The sequence below is a fragment of the Columba livia genome, chromosome 29 (assembly GCF_036013475.1).
Source record: "Columba livia isolate bColLiv1 breed racing homer chromosome 29, bColLiv1.pat.W.v2, whole genome shotgun sequence".
NCBI lineage: Eukaryota > Metazoa > Chordata > Aves > Columbiformes > Columbidae > Columba > Columba livia.
Genome location: NC_088630.1, coordinates 1,441,418 through 1,462,358, shown reverse-complemented (window position 1 = coordinate 1,462,358; position 20,941 = coordinate 1,441,418). Strand labels below are relative to the sequence as shown.

The 20,941-nt window shown below is 60.3% G+C and overlaps 1 protein-coding gene across 5 annotated transcripts in view; it reads right to left on the bottom strand.

Annotated features, from left to right (window-relative positions):
* The window catches only part of LRP1 (LDL receptor related protein 1), a 78,614-nt gene extending 57,979 nt beyond the window's left edge, over positions 1 to 20,635 (bottom strand). For all 5 annotated transcript variants that reach the window (XR_010468478.1, XM_065043624.1, XM_065043626.1 and 2 more), the window contains exons 1-3: positions 20,459 to 20,635; positions 6,861 to 6,983; positions 1,721 to 1,858 (exon numbers count right to left, since the gene is read on the bottom strand). Coding sequence is in view for 4 of the 5 variants with exons in the window: in XM_065043624.1 (XP_064899696.1) it covers positions 1,721 to 1,858; positions 6,861 to 6,983; positions 20,459 to 20,531 (334 nt within the window). In the remaining variant the exon portion in view is untranslated. The remainder of the gene's footprint in view (positions 1 to 1,720; positions 1,859 to 6,860; positions 6,984 to 20,458) is intronic.
* Positions 20,636 to 20,941: the final 306 nt, after the last annotated feature.

Below are 20,941 nucleotides of genomic sequence, written 5' to 3'. Positions count from 1 at the left end.
CTGCAAACAGCAGCAGCCTCCAGCTTCATCAAGGGAATTCAGCCACGGGCGTCCTCGCCCGGCTGCGGGGCCGCGTCGGCACGGCCCACGTCCCCCTTCGCAGCGGCACCATAACCGTGCCCCTCACATGTGGAACCGTTTAACACGCCAGGCATGGCCCGGCTGAGATGTTTACAAGGTTTATCAGCTTTGGCAGGCCCTGCTATTCATTTCAGATTCTTATCTCTCAGCTAAAGCACTGCATGCGTCCCAGGAAGAAAAGAAACCCCCGCCCCGGGCAGCAGGGACCTCGGCAAGGACTCAGTGATGTCCCCAGCGTGTCTGAACCTGCCGCGGCAACAGTCCGGACACGGGGCCCGCCAGCACCCAGCCCCGGCCTCGTGTGCACCCGGCACGTGCTGCCCAGCTGGGGAAAGTCGGAGCCCGGTTAAGTAATGAGAATGATTAGCCAAATGTTAATTGTCAGCTCGGGAACAGCTGCAGGAGCCGCCCTGCGGCAGCCAGAGGAGCTCCTGTCACCGCCCCGGAGCCACGTGGGGCGGGGGGTCCCAGCCCCAGACTGGGGAACCCAGCTCTGGATGGGGTGTCCCAGCCCCAGATCAGGGTTCCCAGCCCCAGATTAGGGGTCCCAGCTCTGGATAGGGTGTCCCAGCCCCAGATCAGGGTTCTCAACCCTAGATGGGGTGTCTCAGCCCCAGATTGGGGGTCCCAGTCCCAAATCACGGGTCCCAGCCCCAGATGGGGTGTCCCAACCCTGGATGGGGTGTCTCAGTCCTACATGGGTTGTCCCAGCCCCAGATCGGGGTTCCCAACCCTGAATGAGGTGTCCCAGCCCCAGATCAGGGGTCCCAACCCTGGATGGGGTGTCCCAGCCTCAGATCAGGGGTCCCAGCCCCAGATCGAGGGTCCCAGCCCCAGATCAGGGGTCCCAGCTCTGGATGGGGTGTCCCAGACCCAGATGGGGTGTCCCAACCCTGGATGGGGTGTCTCAGTCCTAGATCACGGGTCCCAGCCCCAGATTGGGGTTCCCAGCCCCAGATCGAGCGTCCCAGCCCCCGATCGAGGGTTCCAGCTCTGGATGGGGTGTCCCAGCCTCAGATCAGGGGTCCCAGCTCTGGATGGGGTGTCCCAGCCTCAGATCAGGGGTCCCAGCCCCAGATCGAGGGTCCCAGCCCCAGATCAGGGGTCCCAGCTCTGGATGGGGTGTCCCAGCCCCAGATGGGGTGTCCCAACCCTGGATGGGGTGTCTCAGTCCTAGGTGGGTTGTCCCAGCCCCAGATCGGGGTCCCAGCCCAGATTAGGCTGAGCGGGCCGGGGAAGGGCCGGGGGAGCAGCTGCCCCAGTGCCGGGGTCAGCCTGGGACACGTGTCTCTGAGCCGCTAATCTGCACCAGAGAGCGGGCACAGCGATTTAGGGCGAGTTTTGCCGCGGGATTAGCACCCTGGGGACAGGCCAGGAGGGGAACAAAGCTCCTGGAAATTAGGAAAAACACCATAGGGGTATATCTTATCTGAAGCAGAACCCCGGCCCTGCAGGCTTTTAAAGCCAGGAGACAATGCAGCTATTTAACAGCCTGCAGGCTCAGGAATGACGGGCATTTCACTTGCAAGCGGCTCTGGCTAATCTCTGGATCTGCCACCAGCCGTGGGGCCAAACGGGGACCTCCTGGGGACCTCGTGACTCTTACCATGACGCCCCACGACCCCTCCGTGCCACCTACCCCGGCAGTGCGGCCCCTCGTCGGAGCCGTCGAAGCAGTCGTGCAGCCCGTTGCAGAGCTTGCTCATGTGGATGCACAGCTCCGTGCCCAGGCAGTTGTGCTCGTTGGGCTGGCACCGCGACACCTTGCTCTGGGGACCTGCGGGGACAGCAAAGGGTAGAACCGTCACCAAAGACACTCGTGGGGAGGTTTCGGCAAGTGTGTGAATGCGCTTTGAATCCCTCTGGCCAGATGGATGTTAAATCCTCCTCGGTTTGGGTTCTCCCGCTCAGTACGTGTCCTGGAGCCAAAGCTGCACCCACCCTGACTGAAAATGGGTTAATGCAGTGACAAACCTTTCTCTTTCCCAGCCAGCACGCTCATGATTTGCACTCAGTTTGAGAACAAGCAGATACCAGCCCAGCACAGGGTTCATGTTTTGAATCGCTCTGCTCTGAGAGCCAAGGACACTCTGAGCTCTGCCCACAGGTGTGAGGCAGCGAGGAAGGGGATGGATGGACAGAGCTGGACTGACACCCACACGGAGCAATCACAGTGTTCCAGCCCATTAGCATCCTGCTCATTATTTAAGGAGAGTTGGGACCTTCTGGTTTTGGTTCTTCTGATCTCTCTGGTTCTTCTCTTCACTCTTTTTGGCGCAGCCGGGGGAGTTTTTGGTTGGGACGTTTAGTTCGTCCTTTTACCATTTTGCAGAGGCCTCTGAGCCTTTCTGCCTTTCTCCTCTCTTTTCTCTCTCTGGGATCGGCTTTGGGACCAGGTGCCGTTTCCCGGCACTGGCTGCTCAGCGTGTTCATGAGGAATCGCCTTGAGCACCTTATATTTCTATTTTTTATACATACATTTACTAGCAATGTATTAGCATTTTGTTCTTTTATTAAACCACATTGATCTCAATCCAAGTTTCTCCCTTCCCTTTCCACTCTATGGGAGGCTGGGGGTGAGTGAGTGGTCCCATTGGTTCAATCACAGCCCCAAACCCCCCCGGCCCCACCAGGCCCTGTCCCTGGAGGAAGCTCATTAACAGCCACCGCTTTTCCCTTTCAAAGCACGTGGGATCACTCACTGGGAGGAACAACCTGACCCGACTGGGGTGAACTTCTCCCTTCCCGTCACAGCCCAATGTGCAAAGAGAAGAGCCCGAGCAGCCGGGGACCGTCCCAGCCACGTGTCCACGTCAGCTTGGGGTCCCAGGAGGCGACCCCAAACCCCAGCACGCCCAGCACGGCCCCCAGCGCGCTGGCGGGGGGTCACTAAGAACCAGGGCTCCGCGACACAAGGAGACTTAATCTCCGTTATTAACCAGCAAAATCACAACGCAAGCGAGGATTTATTTTTAAGCTTCTCTGAAAAGCGGCGTGGCATCGAGACAAACAACAACACCCACCGTAAGTCTGTTAACAACCTGAAAGCCTGTTAAAAGCTCCGCCGAAGCCCTGGCTGAGCGCCTGCGGGTGATGCGGCGATGGCGTGTCCTGGCACGGTGACCCACCGGCACCGTGACCCGCCGGCACGGCCCGGCACGTGGAGCAGAGCTCGGCAAAGCCCGGCTCACCGCCCCGGCCCAGGCCTAAGTCTGGTTTTGGGCTGAACACGCTGGTCACACCAGCAATTACATCCTCCTGATAAATGAATTCAGCACCATCAGGCTAAAGCTTCACCCCCATCGGAACCCCACTGGGAGCACTGGCTGGTAACAGGAGCCCTCCAGAAGGTTCTTTCTGAAGTCTTATCATCAATAAGTGTTCAAGCCATGCAACAGCGGTGGGGTTGGTTATCTCTGCCTCTAACCCTGTCACCTACACTGTTTCCATATCACAACCCATGCCATAGTCTCCATCATTATGGCATAACACAAATACAACTGTGCTACAAATGAGAGGGTGGTTTGGTACATCAGGTATTGCTCTTGACCAGGTCTATGAACCACCTCTTGTCTCTATCAGCGCAGCAAGGCTCAGTCATTTCTGCTCACAGGGATGGCAGTAGGATCCGAGAATTGCAGAATCATAGAGTAACTGCTGGAAAAAACCCTCAAGATTGAGTCCAACCATTAACCTGACACACAACCCAACTACCATCAACCACAAAGCGCCGGGTGAGCGCTCGGAAAGTGGCAGCGCATCCGTCACCAAGCGCTTTGATGGGCACGGTCCCCTTTTAGCTCTTGAGACCGTTGTGGAAAAGCAGGATGTGCAGGGTGATAAAGGAAGATCAATACTAACATGACCATCTGGAACGTCAAAGCAATAATACTAACATAATCAGATCATAGCAAAACATAAAGGGGCTTGGATGGGCTGTGTTGAAGTACGTTTCTCATCATTGTAAAGAGTTATAGCCCGGACTTGTGAGAATGGGCAAGATAACCGTGCCTAAGTGCACGGGATGTGTGAATGTCCTTGGGCCTGGCCTGTGAATGAGCGAGAGTGTAATTGCAACAAACATAACATGAGTGTGGTGTGTTTTTAATAGCAATTACTGGAAAAATGTCTTATGTCACATCTTAGTCCAGGCCTGTATCTATAAATCCTATAGATTGTCACTGACTAATAGAAAAGGTCTTGGCCTCTGCTCTGCGCTCCTTCCTGAACAAGACTTGTCTGTGTCCCGTGTGCATCGTTCCCATCGCCGCTACCACAGTCACCTTCAGCTCAGGCTCCGCCGCCGCAGTTTGATCACAACGTGACACCACAAATAGTTTTAGACATCCTTAGTTTGTCACGGTAGAATCTGATGTGTCTTTTCCTCCTTTTGGTGCGTTATCTTTCAACCGTCAGCTCTAGTAATTCCATGGGTATTACCATACATCTCAACGTCGGGATATTTACTGGGTTTTTCTACGGGAGAGCGTCTTGCCATTTAAGAACAGTTCTGGCCTATGGGATGGTTTTTAGCCCATCCTTTTATTAGAAGCTTTGGGACTGTAATACCGGCTCAAGTTTGCTCCTAACTGCTTATGGAAGTGGTGATACGATGAAGCTCGGTTTCCATTCCCAAGATAAGCCGGAGTTCTCCTTGCAGAGGAACGTTGAATCACGCCGAGCCCTCCAGCCCATCCAACCGCACAGACGGAGCAGGTTGGGCTCCTCGGCCCTTCCCACCGCTCCAAAGCCTCCGCAGAGCCCGAGTCCAGCAGGAAACTCCTGACGAGCCACCTCACATCACACACACTCCAGTGTGCTCCCAGTTAGGTGACTGGTTGGGCTCCTCCAGGACGGGGGACGTGGAGCTCTGGATCCACAACGGGGGTTTCTCCTCTTCCCTAGCGGAGAATTCCCCATCACAGGCTGCGTTACGGCTTCTGCTTCGCACAGCGCTATCCATGCGCCGAGTAATTGCAAATTAAGGGTTAATTAAGTAGTATCAATATACGGGCCAACGGAATGAAGGCACCGAGATAAAGCGCACAGTTCATCAGTCAAAACTGATCCGCCGTGGCCGTTATTCCCCCCGCAAAGAGCCCGGATCAAGCTACTTATCGCAAACAGGGCAGGATTAATCTACAAGCCACTTTGTTTGCTTTTGACTGTGTTGCTGCGCTAATAAATGAGCCAATTTATTACATGTGACAAGCTTGTGGTCCACCCCAAGGAGCTGAATCCGACGGGGATTTTCAACCTCTAAAACCCTCTTGGGGGATGGAAATAAAACCCACAGCCCAATGGAGTGAAGAAATGACCAGCTGGGCAAGAAACGGGTATGAGATGGGAACTCTTCCTCCGCTCGGCAAAGCCAGCACGTGCTTAAGAGGATTCCCCAGGGAGGAAAACCTCGCATAGAACAGACGGCGTTTCAAGAGACTCCGACATGAGCACATTAGCGCAGTGTAAATAACGCCGTGCGCTGTCGGGGCACCGAGGGGCGCCCGAGCCGGACGCCAGCGCCGTGTTTGCAGCCCGGGCTTAAAGGAGAGATTAAATAATAGTCATAAAAGTCAATCTCTCGCCGCCAAAAAGATAAGGGGGATGAGAGGCCGCTGGAAGCCCTGGTGCCGAAGCGGCGTGAGAAAAGCTCGCCTGGCAATGCCGGAGATACCGGGATGCGCGTGTGCCGACAGGTCGGGCTCCCCGGCGCGAGCCCGGGCAGAGCCGCCATCCACAGCCCATGGGAAGGCACGATGGGCACCAGTGAGCGCCAGCACCGCGCCGGGGCAGCCGAACACATCCCGGGGTCACCGCGTCCTGCTGCTCCATGCGGGACATCAGGGAGGTCGAGTCCCCCAGGTCCCCAAACCTCAGTGGGGAAAAGAACCATTTCCAAAGCGGTGGGGATGGAACTTGGGGGGTCTGCTGAAGGAACAGCGGGAAGGGGCCGGGGAGCAGCGCCGCAGGGTCGCCCGTCCGGTGATGGGGACGGTGAGGTGGGCGCAGCATGCGGAATACGGCAATCGGGACGGATTTCAGCCACGGAAAGGCCTCTGAGTCCTCCCGCTGTAATTTTCCAGGGCTGCTGAGTGACTGGAGCCAGCCAGCCCATCCCAGCCCCCTCATCCCTCCCACGGAGGGGACGGTTGCATCATTTTGCCTTGAGAAATAAATATCCCCAGTGCTGAAGCAGACGATGCTTTGGAGGAGAGACCGTTGTGCCACGGCGGGCTGGAGGATGGGAGGATTCTGCTGGTGAGCATCGGCACCGGCGCTCCTGGACGGCGGCATCGGCGGCACAGCCGCTCTCATGAGACAAATCTGGACCGTGGGGAGAAGCGGCACGTCCAGCCCCAGGATCCTGCACCATCTCTAACCCATCCTGGTACCCCAAGAGACACAACTGTCCCATCACAGCGGTTCCGCCAGCCCGGGGCAAAACCGGTGAAACCAACATAGCACCATAACCCACACACATCTGGGGACAGCGGTTTGGGTGGGATCTCCCCCCTCCCTCAGGACCCTTTGTGTAAACATGGATGGAAACAGGAAAATAAATCAGTGCCACCCCATTCCCAAGAGGCTGTTTCGTTAGGATGGATCCCACCCCAGAGGAGGATGGACGGACAGACGGACGCTGGGACTCCTGCCCACAGCGGGACCCCCCCCCGGTACTGAGGAAAACCAGGAGGTGAGGTAGAGCGGTTGTGCGATGCTCGGGACAACGGATGAAAGCAAAGCAAAGGCACATTATTAGGAAGGAAAAGCATACATACATATATCGGGTGATTCATCCGAGCCATCCGGACAATCCTTTTCCCCGTCACAGCGCCAGCCCTTAGATATGCACGTAATCTGATCTTTGCATGCAAACTGTTTAGGGCTACACGTCTTCGATGCTGGATGGGAAAAGAAATAATGAGAATAAACAAGATCAGTTTCTTCCCCAAGACAAGTTATTTAAAAAAGAATAAAGATTTAAATTAAGGACTGGATTGCTTTGAATTTGATTTCCTTCTAATGGCTCAGCAAACTTTCAGCCTGGCGTCAGATCCATCAGCCTTGCCCCTAAGGAAAGGAGAAAATTTAAACCGAAGCATTAATTACACTGCGAGAAAACAGGAGGCGAGATCCACGATGCACTAACAGATTTTAAAGATCATTTAACTTGGATGAATTAGCTCCTGGGAGCCGACGGCGGTTTATTTTCTATGCTAGACAGTAAAAAAGACAGGGGGGGGAAATAAGAGAACAGATTAAAAAGCAACACTTTTAAATCACAAAGACAGCGGCAGCCGGTGGGTTCTCCATCTATTCTGGGCAATGGGGAGGGCTGGTGACCCCGACACCCCCTCCCAGGACACGCAGGAATCAGAGTCATAACCAAACCCAGCAAGAAAGACACAAGTGAGCCCTTGGGGACGCAGGAAATCTTGACGACCCAACCACAGGCAACCGGGAACGTTAAAAAGGCAAAGGGAACACACACAATTCCCCAAAGGTTTCTCGTGCTGTGCCGGATGCGCGCGGCGATGCCACAAGGGACAGCGATGGGAACGGCCCGTCCCCAGCCCAAATCCCGGCTCCTTAGGGCGGGAGGGAACTCGGCGGCGTAACGACACTAATTATTCCCCAGACCTGCCAAAGGGTTTGGTTTGATGTCACTTGGTTTGATCAGAAGGTGCCACCACCCCCTCCAGACCCCGCGGTCTCTAAAGCGCCGGAGCTCAGAGGGGAAGGCTCGACGCCACCGCAATCAAGATGGAGACTGGGCGTATCAAAATGGATGAAGCACCCCCAGTCATGAGCAGACGCCTCCGCCGCCCCCCACACCTTCTTTAGGCAAGAGGTGACTTGAGACGGAGCCCGTCCCCTCGGGTCGGGAGCTCGGGGACACCGGCTCTGCCACCGCCTCCATCTCCCAGCTGCGAGTGCAAGATTCATTAAGAAAACCACAGCAAAGCGCCGGCGCTCCCTTGGTTTTCCTGCTCTTCCTCCTCCTCCCAGGCCTCCCGCAGCCACAACATGACCCGCGGCCACCACAACCCCCGGCTGACCGCAGAACCCACCGGGCCCAGGGCCAAACTCCCCCCCGAGCGGTTCCCAACCCCATCCCGGCTGCTCACGCATCCGCATGGGAGGAGGAACCAGAGCCAGGACAGGAGCTTGTTTGGCAGCAGATGCTCCCCAGCAGCTCGACGGCGTTGCCCCAAAATCCCAGCGCACACCCCTTGTGGTGTAGCCCCATGGGCTCCAGCACTGGCAGGAGCTCCCTGTGCACAAGCAGAACGTGGAGGAACCCTCCCGAGCACCAAAACATCACCGTGCACTCTTGGTCAGGATGTCACCCCCGAGTAAAGGGACCTGGGGGTCCTGGGGACAGCAGGGTGACCATGAGCCAGCACTGGGCCCTTGTGGCCAGGAAGCCAATGGGACCTGGGGTGGGTTAGAAGGGGGTGGTCAGTAGGTCAGAGAGGTTCTCCTGCCCCTCTGCTCTGCCCCTGAAAAAAGGGAGTAGTTCAGATACTATCAGGATATACTTGGGGAACATATATATGTATATAATATATACAGCCATAGCACACTGAGAATGCCTGATCTTGGAAGCTAAGCAGGGTCGGGCCCGGTCAGTACTTGGATGGGAGACCAGCTGGGAATCCCGGGTGCTGTGGGCTGAGCCAGCACTGGGCCCTTGTGACCAGGAAGCCAATGGGACCTGGGGGGGGTTAGAAGGGGGTGGTCAGTAGGTCAGAGAGGTTCTCCTGCCCCTCTGCTCTGCCCTGGGGAGACCACACCTGGAATATTGTGTCCAGTTGTGGCCCCTCAGTTCCAGCAGGACAGGGAACTGCTGCAGAGAGTCCAGCGCAGCCACCAAGATGCTGGAGGGAGTGGAGCATCTCCCGTGTGAGGAAACGCTGAGGGAGCTGGGGCTCTGGAGCTGGACAAGAGGAGACTGAGGGGGGACTCATTCCTGGGGATCAATATGGAAAGGGGGAGTGTCAGGAGGATGGAGCCAGGCTCTTCTGGTGACAACCAGTGACAGGACAAGGGGCAATGGGTGCAAACTGGAACACAAGAGGCACCGAACCCGCCTCAAACCGCCGACCATCCCCAAGCACAACAGCGGCCTCGGCAGCACGAGCCCACACGTTTTCTAGAGCGGCTTTTGCACCACAGTCGCCAACATCACTCCCCACTGGGGCAGCAGCTCCTCGGCCACCCCACGCGCTTCCCGGCATATTAAATGGCCCCAAAGCCGAGATGCTTCAGCGCCAGGTGGACAACTCGAGAAGGTGCCTGTTAACGTGGCCTTCAGGCCGAGCCAAATCCCCCAGCGCCGGCAGAAGCGGCGGCGCGCGGAGCTCCGGCTCGGCACGGGGAATAAAGGCGCCTTCATGCGGCACAATGGGCGGCTCAGAGCGCGGCCGGGCAGCTGCGAGCAAACACATCCCTGCTCAGAATTGATTCAAAGGGGACGGGAAGGGGGAAAAATGGCCAAAAAATGGCTATTTGGGTGCAAGCAAGGGGATCGTTCTTCTCCGGTTCGGGGTGAGGTTCCCCGGGTGTCCCGCAGACACCGAGAGCACCGGCGCTCGGGGGTAAGGTCCGATGAAGCAACACAACCAAACGCATCGTGGTTTTGCCTAAAGCAAGAAATAAGTCCCCAAGGGGCGCTTGGCGAGGCCGGTGAGCAGGAGGGTTCACCTTGAGGAGCCAAGTTGCCTTCAGCGGTGTCAGAACCCAGATGGGAGCAGAAATACGGAATACAGAAAGAAATACATAACAGAAACACGACAGAATCTCCCCGAGCGAGGCGAACGTCGCTCTTCAGCCCAACTCCTCCTCCTCCTCCTCTCGGCGGCCGCCGCTTCACAAAGGAAACGGCGTTGGCCATAAATATGGGCTGGAATGAGCGTGATTTGCAAAACAGATGTTCTGGGGGGGGGGCGGGTAGGAGAAAGCTGGAGAGGGAGCAAAATAAACCCAGCGTGCATTCCGGCCAGGTCTCCGTCCCCCGCTACAAAACACCAGGGGTTTGGGCCAATTTGGGCCACTTTGGGCCAATCGCCGCTCTCAGGGGTGAGCCGGCCCTGCCATCTTCATCCCGTCGCCCTCCTCTTCATCACCTCCCTTGGCCACAGCACTCAGGCCACTGTCCCCCCCAGCCCATCCAAGCGCCCAATGAACCCCGCACAGAGTTACCTCAGACTTCCATTTTTCTCCCCCACACCGTCCATCCTTCGCCCTTGAATTTCAGAAAGAAAAGGCGATTTTGTGCCTTTTCTGCCCTTTCAGGACTCCTCAAATCCCCCCGATTCTCTGCAGTTTCTCCCTCATGTCCCCTGGTCTGGGTTCGGTTCATGAAGCTGATGCTGAAACCCCAAACTGATGCCTAATGCAAATTCCCCAGCTCCAAAACGCTACACAGGGTAATAGAGACATTTCAAATAACAAAACCTAAAGTTTGCAGGCGCTTTTTTCCCCAAGGGGAAGGGGAAAGGACGCCTTATTTGTTTGGTTTGCGTTTAAACGCGGGATCTGTAAACAGCTCCACTGCATTTTTGCAATTCTTCCAGCTGGCCCCCCCTCGAACGGGAAGATTCAAACCAGACCCGCCACTCCATCCCCGCGCCCGTGAACAGCGGCGCTGTGCGGTGCGACCGCAGGTATGCGCGGGGGGGGCTGGCCGGTCACTAAGTCAATATTGACTTGAAAATCACAGAATCACAATCACAGAATCCCAGAATGTCAGGGGTTGGAGGGACCTGGAAAGCTCATCCAGTGCAATCCCCCCATGGAGCAGGAACACCCAGATGAGGTTACACAGGAACCAGGCGGGTTGGAACGTCTGCAGAGAAGGAGACTCCACAACCCCCTGGGCAGCCTGGGCCAGGCTCTGCCACCCTCACCAGGAACAAGTTTCTGCTCATATTTAAGTGGAACCTCCTGTGTTCCAGTTTGCACCCATTGCCCCTTGTCCTGTCACTGGTTGTCACCAGAAGAGCCTGGCTCCATCCTCCTGACACTCCCCCTTTCCATCTTGATCCCCAGGAATGAGTCCCCCCTCAGTCTCCTCTTGTCCAGCTCCAGAGCCCCAGCTCCCTCAGCCTTTCCTCACACGGGAGATGCTCCACTCCCTCCAGCATCTTGGTGGCTGCGCTGGACTCTCTGCAGCAGTTCCCTGTCCTGCTGGAACTGAGGGGCCACAACTGGACACAATATTCCAGGTGTGGTCTCCCCAGGGCAGAGCAGAGGGGCAGGAGAACCCCTCTGACCTACTGACCACCCCCTTCTAACCCACCCCAGGTCCCATTGGCTTCCTGGCCACAAGGGCCAGTGCTGGCTCATGGTCACCCTGCTGTCCCCAGGACCCCCAGCTCCCTTTCCCCTACACTGCTCTCTAACAGCTCATTCCCCAACTTACACTGGAACCTGGGGTTGTTCCTGCCCAGATTCAAGACTCTAATCGGGTTGTTTTTTTCCGCTCGCCCCTTTATGGTTTCTAAATCGCTCGGTTTTTCAAAAAGATGACAATTTTGAGGGGAAAAACCCGCCCGCGCTCTGCCAGGGAGGCATTTGAACAGCAGAACGCGGTTCATGGGAAAGGCCCTGGGTGGAAAAACACAACAGGGTGAAGACTGGGAGCAACCAGGATATCTCGGGGTGCTCAGGACCCCCCCGTGTCCCCGACACCACGTGCAGCAGGATGGGGTTTGCACCGGTTATCAGGACCGGCCTCCCCAAGCCTGACAAAGGATGGAGGAAGATGATGGATAAAGGGATGGGAGAACACCGAGGATGCCCAGGAGCATCAGGACGGGGAATTAAACCCCATCACCGCTCCCAAGAGCCGCTTCCATCAAACAACACGGCCAAACGCGTCCAGGGGGAGACGCCTGAAACGCGAACACGCATCAGGAAGTATGGACGCGCCAGGAGGAATGTGCTCCCCCCGCAGCCCTTTCCTTCGGATGAAATGCATTAAAACAAAGTAATTAGCATTTTAAACCAAATTCAGAAGCTGGAGATGCCCGTCCGGCCTCGGGCCCCACCGAGAGGTCGGCAGAATGAGCCGAAAAATGGCAGGAGATGGAACCAGATGAAACGAATCCACAGTACCGCGGTGGGGAGGGGCAGGAGGGGCGGCCCCGGCCACGCAGCCGGGGCGGTTTCAGGGAAGAATCATGCTTTTTCTTTCTTTCTTTCTCTTTTTGCGGCTTATCTGCAATTTAAATGAAAAAAGAAAAAGGAAAAGAAAAAAAGCATTTGCAGCCAAGAGAAAGGGGCTTAAGTCCTCCCGGTGCCGTTGGACGGGATGCAGCCGGCACTGGCCGGCGGCCACCGCTGCTGGGGGGCTGGTGTACACACGGGGGTGTCCCGTGTACCCACAGGGGTCCCTGGTGTACACACGGGGGTGCCCGGTGTCCCCACAGGGGTCCCTGGTGTCCCCACAGGGGTGCCCGCCGTGGATATGTCTGGTGTCCCTATCGGGGGTGTCTGGTGTCCCCACAGGGTCTCTGTTGTCCCCACAGGGGTCCCTGGTGTCCCCACAGGGGTGCTCAGTGTCCCCACAGGGGTGCCCACGGTGGATGCCTGGTGTCCCTATTGGGGGTGTCTGGTGTTCCCGCAGGGGTCCCTGTTGTACCCACAGGGGTCCCTGGTGTCCCCACAGGGGTGCCCGGTGTCCCCACAGGGGTGCCCACTGTGGATGCCTGGTGTCCCTATTGGGGGTGTCTGGTGTCCACACAGGGGTCCCTGGTGTCCATGATGGGCATCCGCAGTGTCCCCATGCCTGTTGTCACCAGGGTGCCTGGTGCCCCTATAGGGGGTGTCTGGTGTCCCCACAGGGGTCCCTCCCTGATGGGGGTGCACAGTGTCCCCACGCCCATCCCCACTGGGGGTCCCTGGTGTCCCTGATGAGGGTGCCTCGTGTCCCCATAAGGGTCCCTGATGCCCCATGCCTGTCCCCACCGTGGATGCCTGGTGTCCCTATTGGGGGTCCCTGGTGTCCCTGATGGGGGTGTGCAGTGTCCCCATGCCCATCCCCACTTGGGGTACCTGGTATCCCCATGCCTGTCCTCACCAGGGGTGCCCAGTGTCCCTGCTGGGGGTCCTTGGTGTCCCTGCCAGGGGTACTTGGTGGCCCCACAAGGGTCCCCAGTGTCCCCATGCCTGTCCTCACCAGGGGTGCCTGGTGTCCCTATCAGGGGTGTCTGGTGCCCACATAGGGGTCTCTGGTGTCCCTGATGGAGGTTCCCAGTGTCCCCATGCCCACCCACACCAGGGGTGTCTGGTGTCCCTACTGGGGGTCCTTGTTGTCCCTGCTGGGGGTGCCTTGTGTCCCCACAAGGGTGTCTGGTGTCCCCACAAGGGTTCCTGGTGTCTCTGCCAGGGGTGCCTGGTGTCCCCACAGGGGTCCCTGATGTCCCTGCACCCATCCCTGGTGTCCCCTCACCCATCCCTGCTGAGGGTGCTTGATGTCCCCACACCCATCCCCACTGCAGGTGCCCAGTGTCCCTGTCGTGGTTCCTAGTGTCCCCACAGGGGTCCCTGGTGTCCCCACACCCGTCCCCACCAGGGGCACCTGGTCTACCCCCTGAGGGTGCCCAGTGTCCCCTCACCCATCCCTGCCGGGGGTGCCTGGTGTCCCTGATGGGGTCCCTGGTGTCCCCTCACTCATGCCCACCAAGAGGTCCCCGCTGCCCCCAACCTCTCTGCCATGCGAGGGATGGGCCGATGCTGCAGAGCCCCCCACCTCCTCCACCTGCTCAGCACCTTTTATTCCCTTTATCCACCCCAGCAATAAGCAGCAGGATGTTTATACCCTGGCCAGTTGGGAACCCAAACAGAATGGAGTGTTCTGCACTGGAGGCCGTTATTTATGGCTCGTGGCTAAAGCTGATAACGCTTCCTCCAGAGACCTGCTCTGCGTTGTGCAATAAAGCAATTGCACATTATAGATTAATAGGCATTTCATCTGGGCGGCTGAAACAGGGCAGGAGGCTGCGATGCTGCAGCGCCGGGGCAGGAGCTGCTGCGTTTCCTCCCGCCCGGGACAGGCAGCAGCTCGCCAAGGCTTTCAAAGCGCTGGAGCCCGGCCAAAACCATTGGCCTTAATTCATTAGTCAACTCAATTTCGCTGGCTTCGCAAATAAGGACTTTGTCTGAGATGGGGAAACGGAGCAGAGCGGCTATTGTGCCCCCGGAGCGGGCAGAAAGGGCCCTTTGAGAGGACACTCTGCTGGAATAAAAGTCACTTTTATCCCGGAATAATTAGCATGCTCTGAGTACACTAATTATTCCGGCATAAAGGGACTTTTATTCCCGAGCAGCGGGTCCGCACGGGGAGCTGCTCTGGATTCTGGTCCACCTGCCCGTGTGAACGCGGCCCCCGCGCCAGGGACGACGCTGGATGGGGGGGACCGGGAACGTGGGGACCCAACTGGCACTGGGGGGTCCCACCCCAGCTTTGCTCACCCATCCTGCCCCCCCGGAGGCCACAGAGTGGCGAGAGGGGGACAAGGAGCTGCAGACCCACCAGGTCCCCTCCCAGCATCCCCTGGGTACCCACAGGGAGCATCTCCCGGCTCCGAGAGGACAAGGTCATGGAGCCACCGCACCACAACACCGTCTCCTGTTATTTCAAGGTCTCCCCGGGGGAAAACAACCCACGGCAGCACCACGGCCCCCCCGCTCCTGCCAGGGCTTTTGGTCATCACCGGCTCCCAGCCCCGGTCCCCAAAATCAAACCTGTCCAGCTGCGAGGACACGGTCCCCACAAACCGCTGCCTCCGGACGCCACGGCCACGCTGGCGTTTTCCAGGGACACGCCATGTGGCAGCTGCCACACCGAGCACGTGCAGGGCCGGGAAGGTTTGGGGTGGCCGTGACAGCGCACCCAGGAAAGCCACATGCTGCAGCGGCTTTGCAGAGATGCAGCACCCTTGGGCGCTGCACGGCCCCGCAGCTCAAGGGGTCCCCATGGATCCAGGGGTCCTCATGGATCCAGGGGTCCCCAAGGATCCAGGGGTCCTTGCAGCTCAAGGAGTCCCCATGGCTCAAGGGGTCCCCATGGATTGAAGGGTCCTTGCAGCTCAAGGGGTCCCCATGCCTCAAGGGGTCCCTGCGGCTCAAGGGGTCCCCATGGACTGAGGGGTCCCCATGGATCCAGGGGTCCTTGCAGCTCAATGGGTTCCCATGGATTGAGGGGTCCCTGTGGCTCTAGGGGTCCCCATGGATCCAGGGGTCCCTGCGGCTCAAGGGGACACCCATGGATTGAGGGGTCCCCACAGCTCAAGGGGCTCCTGTGACTCAAGGGGTCCCTATGGCTCCCGCCGGAGCTCACCCCTCCCACCAGCTCCAGCCCTGGACTCTCCATGTGCCGTCCGTCCCCGCAGCACCCGTCCGTCCATCCGTCCGCGCTGCCGGGAACGCGGCCACCACGGGAAGCATTAAACCCAAGTGCTTCCTTTTGCAAACAATAAAAAGTCACCGCGCTGCCGCTCCCCGGTGCCGCGGCATCACCCTCACGGCACAAGCGCGTGTCCCCACGTGCCGCCCGTTAGGCCACGATACTCGAACCCCCAGCACGGCACGACCGGCAAACGAGCGGGCGCACCCGCAGGGCGCATCGAGGGGCTCCGTCCCCCCAGGTGCAGCCAAGCAGAGGGAGGGGACAGCGGGGGGGGGCCGCGGCACAGCCCGTCTCACCGCGGCGCGAGCGGCGGAGACGCTCGGCTTGTTCTTCAGCCACAATGAGCCGCTGTGTGAACGCGGGACCCGCCAGCGCCGGGTCCCCGCGCCCAGACGGCTGCGGCAGCGCCTGCGAACAAAGAGCTGCACCATATTAAGTAAATGGATGAGATTGATGCGTTTCAAAGCTCTCGGCAGATTAAAACAACAATTTGCCTGGCGGCCCACGGCAAACAAAACGCAGCCGCCCCCAGCAAGGCCGGGGCGGACGAGCAGCAGCACGGTGGTTGGGAGGAAAAGCCTTCATCCCGCCCAGCTGGAATCCTCATCCTCAGCCCCCACGTCCCTTCCAACCCCAACCCTGCTGTGATTGACTACAAAAAGCAGCGGGTACCCCCGTTGCCCCCCACACCCCCCAATATTGACCGAGCGGCTCACCTCGCCCTTCACCTGCTCACCATCCTCGCCGCGGCCTCGTTTAGGGAAACAGCATCATGCAAGAAGCTAATTAGTCCACTCAATTAAAGATGCGGCTTCCAACTCAATTAGGCTCCCTCCCGGCCATTCTCAATTCCCGCCGACGCCTCGGCCCACGCGGTTTGGACCCGCGGACACCGCGGCTGCTCCCCCCGCTAAGGTCACCCCCAGCATCCCATGGCCAACCCCACCAGCCCCTCGCTGGGACCGTCTCTGATCCTGCAAAGCATCCGCACCATCTCCGTTCCGCTCCCTTGGCTAAGAAAGGACATCGCAAGTCTATATTTAGCCCTAGAAATGGCTGGACGGCGTTGGGGAAAGCGACCTCGCACAACAGAGTAACATCCAGCAAGAGTCCGCACGGCCCACACGGCGCTTCTCCTTCTTAAAATAAGGGCGAAGAAAACAAGAAGTTGGAGCCGAATTGGAAAAACGCTGCAAATATTTGCCGCCGGCGGGTCGGCCTGCCAAGGTACATTAAAGCGAAGTGACTGAAACGTTAAGTCAACAGCAAAACCTGGGCTGTAAATAGCTCCGGTTGGCCTAGCAAAATCCAAAAGAGAGGAGAACGCATCCCATGGACAATAAGGCAGGACCGGGGTGGGGACAGCGAGGCCATGGTGGTGGCGGTGGGGACAGAGGGGACAGGACGGTGGGATCCCCGTCCCGTGGGTCCCGGTTGAGAGCCGAGCGTCCCGCATGGAGGGGGACGCCCGCGGTCGGACGCTTCCCCGGGGGGTGACAGCGGTAACATTGAGCCCCAGCACAAGGAGAGTCTTGTCCACCTGGCAACGCGGAGAGAGCAGGGAGGAAACGGGCAGGCGCGCCAAGGGCTCGCCGGCTGAGTCAAGGAGCCCATTTCCCAACCTCGGAACCGCTGGATTCACGCGGTGTTCCAGCCGAGCCCCGCGACCGAGCGCTCGGCCGAGGGTCCGGGGGACGCGGAGCAAGGGTTTGACCTGCGGGTCGGCACGGAGGTGGCGCTCGACGCGGGTCTGGGAACCGAAATCATTCCAATGCCTGGAAGAGGAACCTCCAGCCCCCACGACGAAGCTGCGGTCTCGCCCGCTGGTTAGCGCCAATTGTGCTGACTCAGCAGGATGTGGCCTCGGCTCCCGCTGCCTCCCGGGGCAGCAAAGGGACGCGTTCCCAGGGACGAGGCGCCTGGAACGGGAGCGCACGGGCAGCCCCGTCCCCGCGGAGCTTCCCCGGCGCTCGCAAGATGGTGGCGACACCTGATCGGTGGATCCACCTGCAGCACAAGCAGCGCCCTCGGCACCGGCCGCGCAAAAACCCACAGCACAGGCGCCCCAATGTGCCCAGCATCCATGGATGGTGACAATGCCACTGGTTTCTGCCCAAAAGGCCCCATCCTCAATCGCCCTCCCCATTCTCAGCCCACAACCGCAGCAAAGCCCCGATCGCCGCGGTGTCACCGCAGCCCCTGTGCCGGGGGGAAGAAGAGCAGCTCAACCTGCCCATGGTCCTTCACCAAACACCCCGGTCCCAGGCAACGAGAGGATGGGCTTGGGGGCTCAAAGCTGCTCATGTCACAGCCCTGTCCCCCCCACCAGCGCCGCGTTTCTGGGGCCCCCACGTAGCAGCTGTTTGCCACAGCTTGAGCAGCCCCCGCTCCTTGCCGGAGCACGCGGAAGCGGCACGGAGAGAAGACGAGGGGCGAGTGGTGGGACTGAGACACCGAAGGCGAAGGGGACGCCGCAGCTGTTCCCACCTCCGCGCCGCCCACGGCGCCTGGAAACAGCTCGAGAAGCAGCGAGGAGGCAACAAGGCGGTTTCACCCCCAAAACGCGCAGCGCTGACGGGGCTGCGCCGCTGCTGCCCCTCCTCTCAACACCACCACGTGTCACCGGACGGCAAACACGCGGGACAAGGGCCGGGACCCAGCTCTATGTTCTGGACACCCCAGTGGCACCGGGACACAGTGACATCCCTCGGCACGTCACCTCCTGGGTCAGGGCAGAGCCCCCCAGGAGCCCCAAGCTCTGCAGAGTCTCAGAGCTCCTCTCTTCACCTCTGCTGAACCCAGCGGGGCTCTGGGCACGTCCACGCACGCACACGTGGGCACACGCGCTGCCCTCGCACGCGGGAGACGCGCCAGCCCGGCCAGGCGGCCAGAGGGAAGCGCTGCACCAAACCACCGCAGCCACCCTCAACCACAGCTATTTCCAAACCAGCAAGCGGGGCAACCCCTGCCCTGCTCTCCTCCCCGGGGCCACACGGCTCTGTCCAGGGATGCGCCACGTCGCCCCGGATCTGGGCGGACAGGAGCCAAGCGCGGGCGCCCTTTGTCCCCCTGGAAGAGCTGCCCCTCTGCTCCCCGCTGGACTTTGCTTCCCCCTTCTCCTGCGGCCAAAGCCAGGAACGAACAAGCAGCTTCCAGCACCACAAACCCCGGCACCTCTTTTGGGGTGCAAACAGAGGCGCTGGAGCCAAGGCACCAGCTCAGCTGCATCCCTGAGGGACCGGCGGCTTTGAGGGTCACCTCCGCACTCCCCCAGCGCTCCGGAGCACCCGGAGCTCAACACTCCATGGGGCCAGGACGGCCCCTCATCCCCAACATCCCTCCCCTTGGATGCCGCTGAAAGGAGGGGGTGGCTCTTTTGCCCCGCTCCACTTCACGGGGTGGAGAAGAGGATGGAGGAATTTCCCTCCCGCACATCATCATCATCATCATCATCGTTCTGCAGCCTCGTTTCCAAAGGCAACGCGGCTTATGCAATGAGTGATGCCCATCCCTCCCGCCCCCTTGAACTTCTGGAGCCACCGGCTGCTCCGAGCGGGGACGATGCTGCCGAGACGGGGGTCCCGGGAGTGGGGTGGGGACACGACGCGGTGGGCTCAGCTGTTGGCCAGCAGGTCAATCAGCCCCGTGCTAACGAGCACTGAGCGGTGTCAGCTGAGCAGCGGTGGCTCCAGGGCTCAGGAGCTGCTCTGCTCCTGTCATCTCCCTACAAGGGACGCTAATTAAGCACCTGGACCTGCAGTGGGGCAAGAAAAGCCTGGAGGGCTGGAAACCACAGGCTCCAGCCTCCAGACACTAATCTGGGGCAGGGATCTGGCGTTTGGCCGACCCTCCTCCTCCATCCCGCTGACCGGGTGACGGGTCAGGCGCTGCCACGACACCAAACACCAGCAGCTTTGCCCCGTTCGCTCCGAGACGGGCAAAGAGCAGGGACACAAAAACCTTCCCCAAAAAATGAATCGCTCCAGCCTTTGCCAGGCCGTTCCCATCAGGACGGAGCGAATCCATCAGAGAGCCGAGCAAGCCAGCTCAGAACCCCCATCTCTCTGCTTTTAACGGGAAAAACAGCCTCCTGCCCCACACATTCAGGCGTTGCGAGGAACTTCGCCGCCGCCGGATCCCGGCTCGTTCGGCTGCCAGCTCCTAAACGCGCTCCCGCTGCCAAGAGCAGCCCCTTGTACATTGAAAAGCCCGGCCATTGAGCTGACGAGCTCTCTAAAGTATTTACTGAATAGATCAATAAGAGCGGGGAACGAGACGTGCGCAGCTTGGAAAAAAGCAGCTGGCAGGGGAGGCTGGACAGACAGACGGACGGACAGAAAGCCCCATCGCTGGGTAAACATTTTCCCGGTGCCACCAGCCCGGCCACGGGCCAAACTCCGCAGCCGGGCTGCAGTGGCTCCAGGGAAGCGGCCCCAGTTATGCAAGAGCAGGGGACCAGGCCGGGTTGTCACCGTGTCCCCAGGGAGCGGGGGGGACCCCGGCCCGGGCTTCCGCAGCAGCGCCGAGTTCCAACTTTCCTGCTTGGCTGCGGGGAAAACTTTGGATTCCAGAGGAAAATGGGCCGCGGGTGGGCGGAAAGTCACCAGAAACCGGCAAAAAACGGGCAGCGCAAGCGCGCGGCCACCCGCGGCTCTTGGGGGGGCCGGACGGGGGGGGGCGCATCTTCCATTGCGGCGGGCGCGGGGAAGGACGCGCCGCTCCCGGTGCCCCCCGGTGCCCCCGCGGCGCTGCGCGGCCGGGCTGCGCCCGCTCTGCTTTGTCACGGCGGCGCCTCCCGCCCCCTCCCCGGCCCGGCCGAGCGCTGCGGCCGCTCCCGGGCCCCCGCGCCCCCGACAGCGGCCGCGGGGCCGCGCAGCTGCGGCGCTGCCCCCCGGCCCGGCGTCCCCGCCGCCCGCTCCGCTCCGCACCGGCGCCCGCCCCGCGCGGCCCCGCACTCACCTTCGAGGGCGCGGGCGGCGGGCGCGGCCAGCAGGGCCAGCAGGCACCCGGCGAGGGGCAGCAGCGGCCCCATGCCGGCGGCTCGGCGGCGGCTCCTCACGCCGTGCTGCCCGCGGGGCGGCGCGTCCCGGGCCCGCGCACCGACATCCGCGGAGGGAGGGAGGGAGGGGGCGCGGGCGGGGGCGGGCCGGGGCGGGCGGACCCTCCGGGCTGGGCGGCGGCGGCGGCGGCGCCGGGGGCGGCAGGAGGGGGCGGGGGGGGCTGCGCGCGCCGCCGCCGCGGCGGAGGGATGGATGGAGCGCGCGCCGCCGCCCGCCTGACGTCACCGGGCTCGAGCCGCCGCCGCCGCGCGTGGAGAACGGGGCGGGGGGAGCGGCGCGGGGGGGGGGTCGTACGCCGCGGCCGCGCATGCGCGTGGGGTGGAGGGGCTGCGTCCCCGGGGGCGGCGTGGGCACGGGAGGGGGTACGAGATAGGGTATGGGA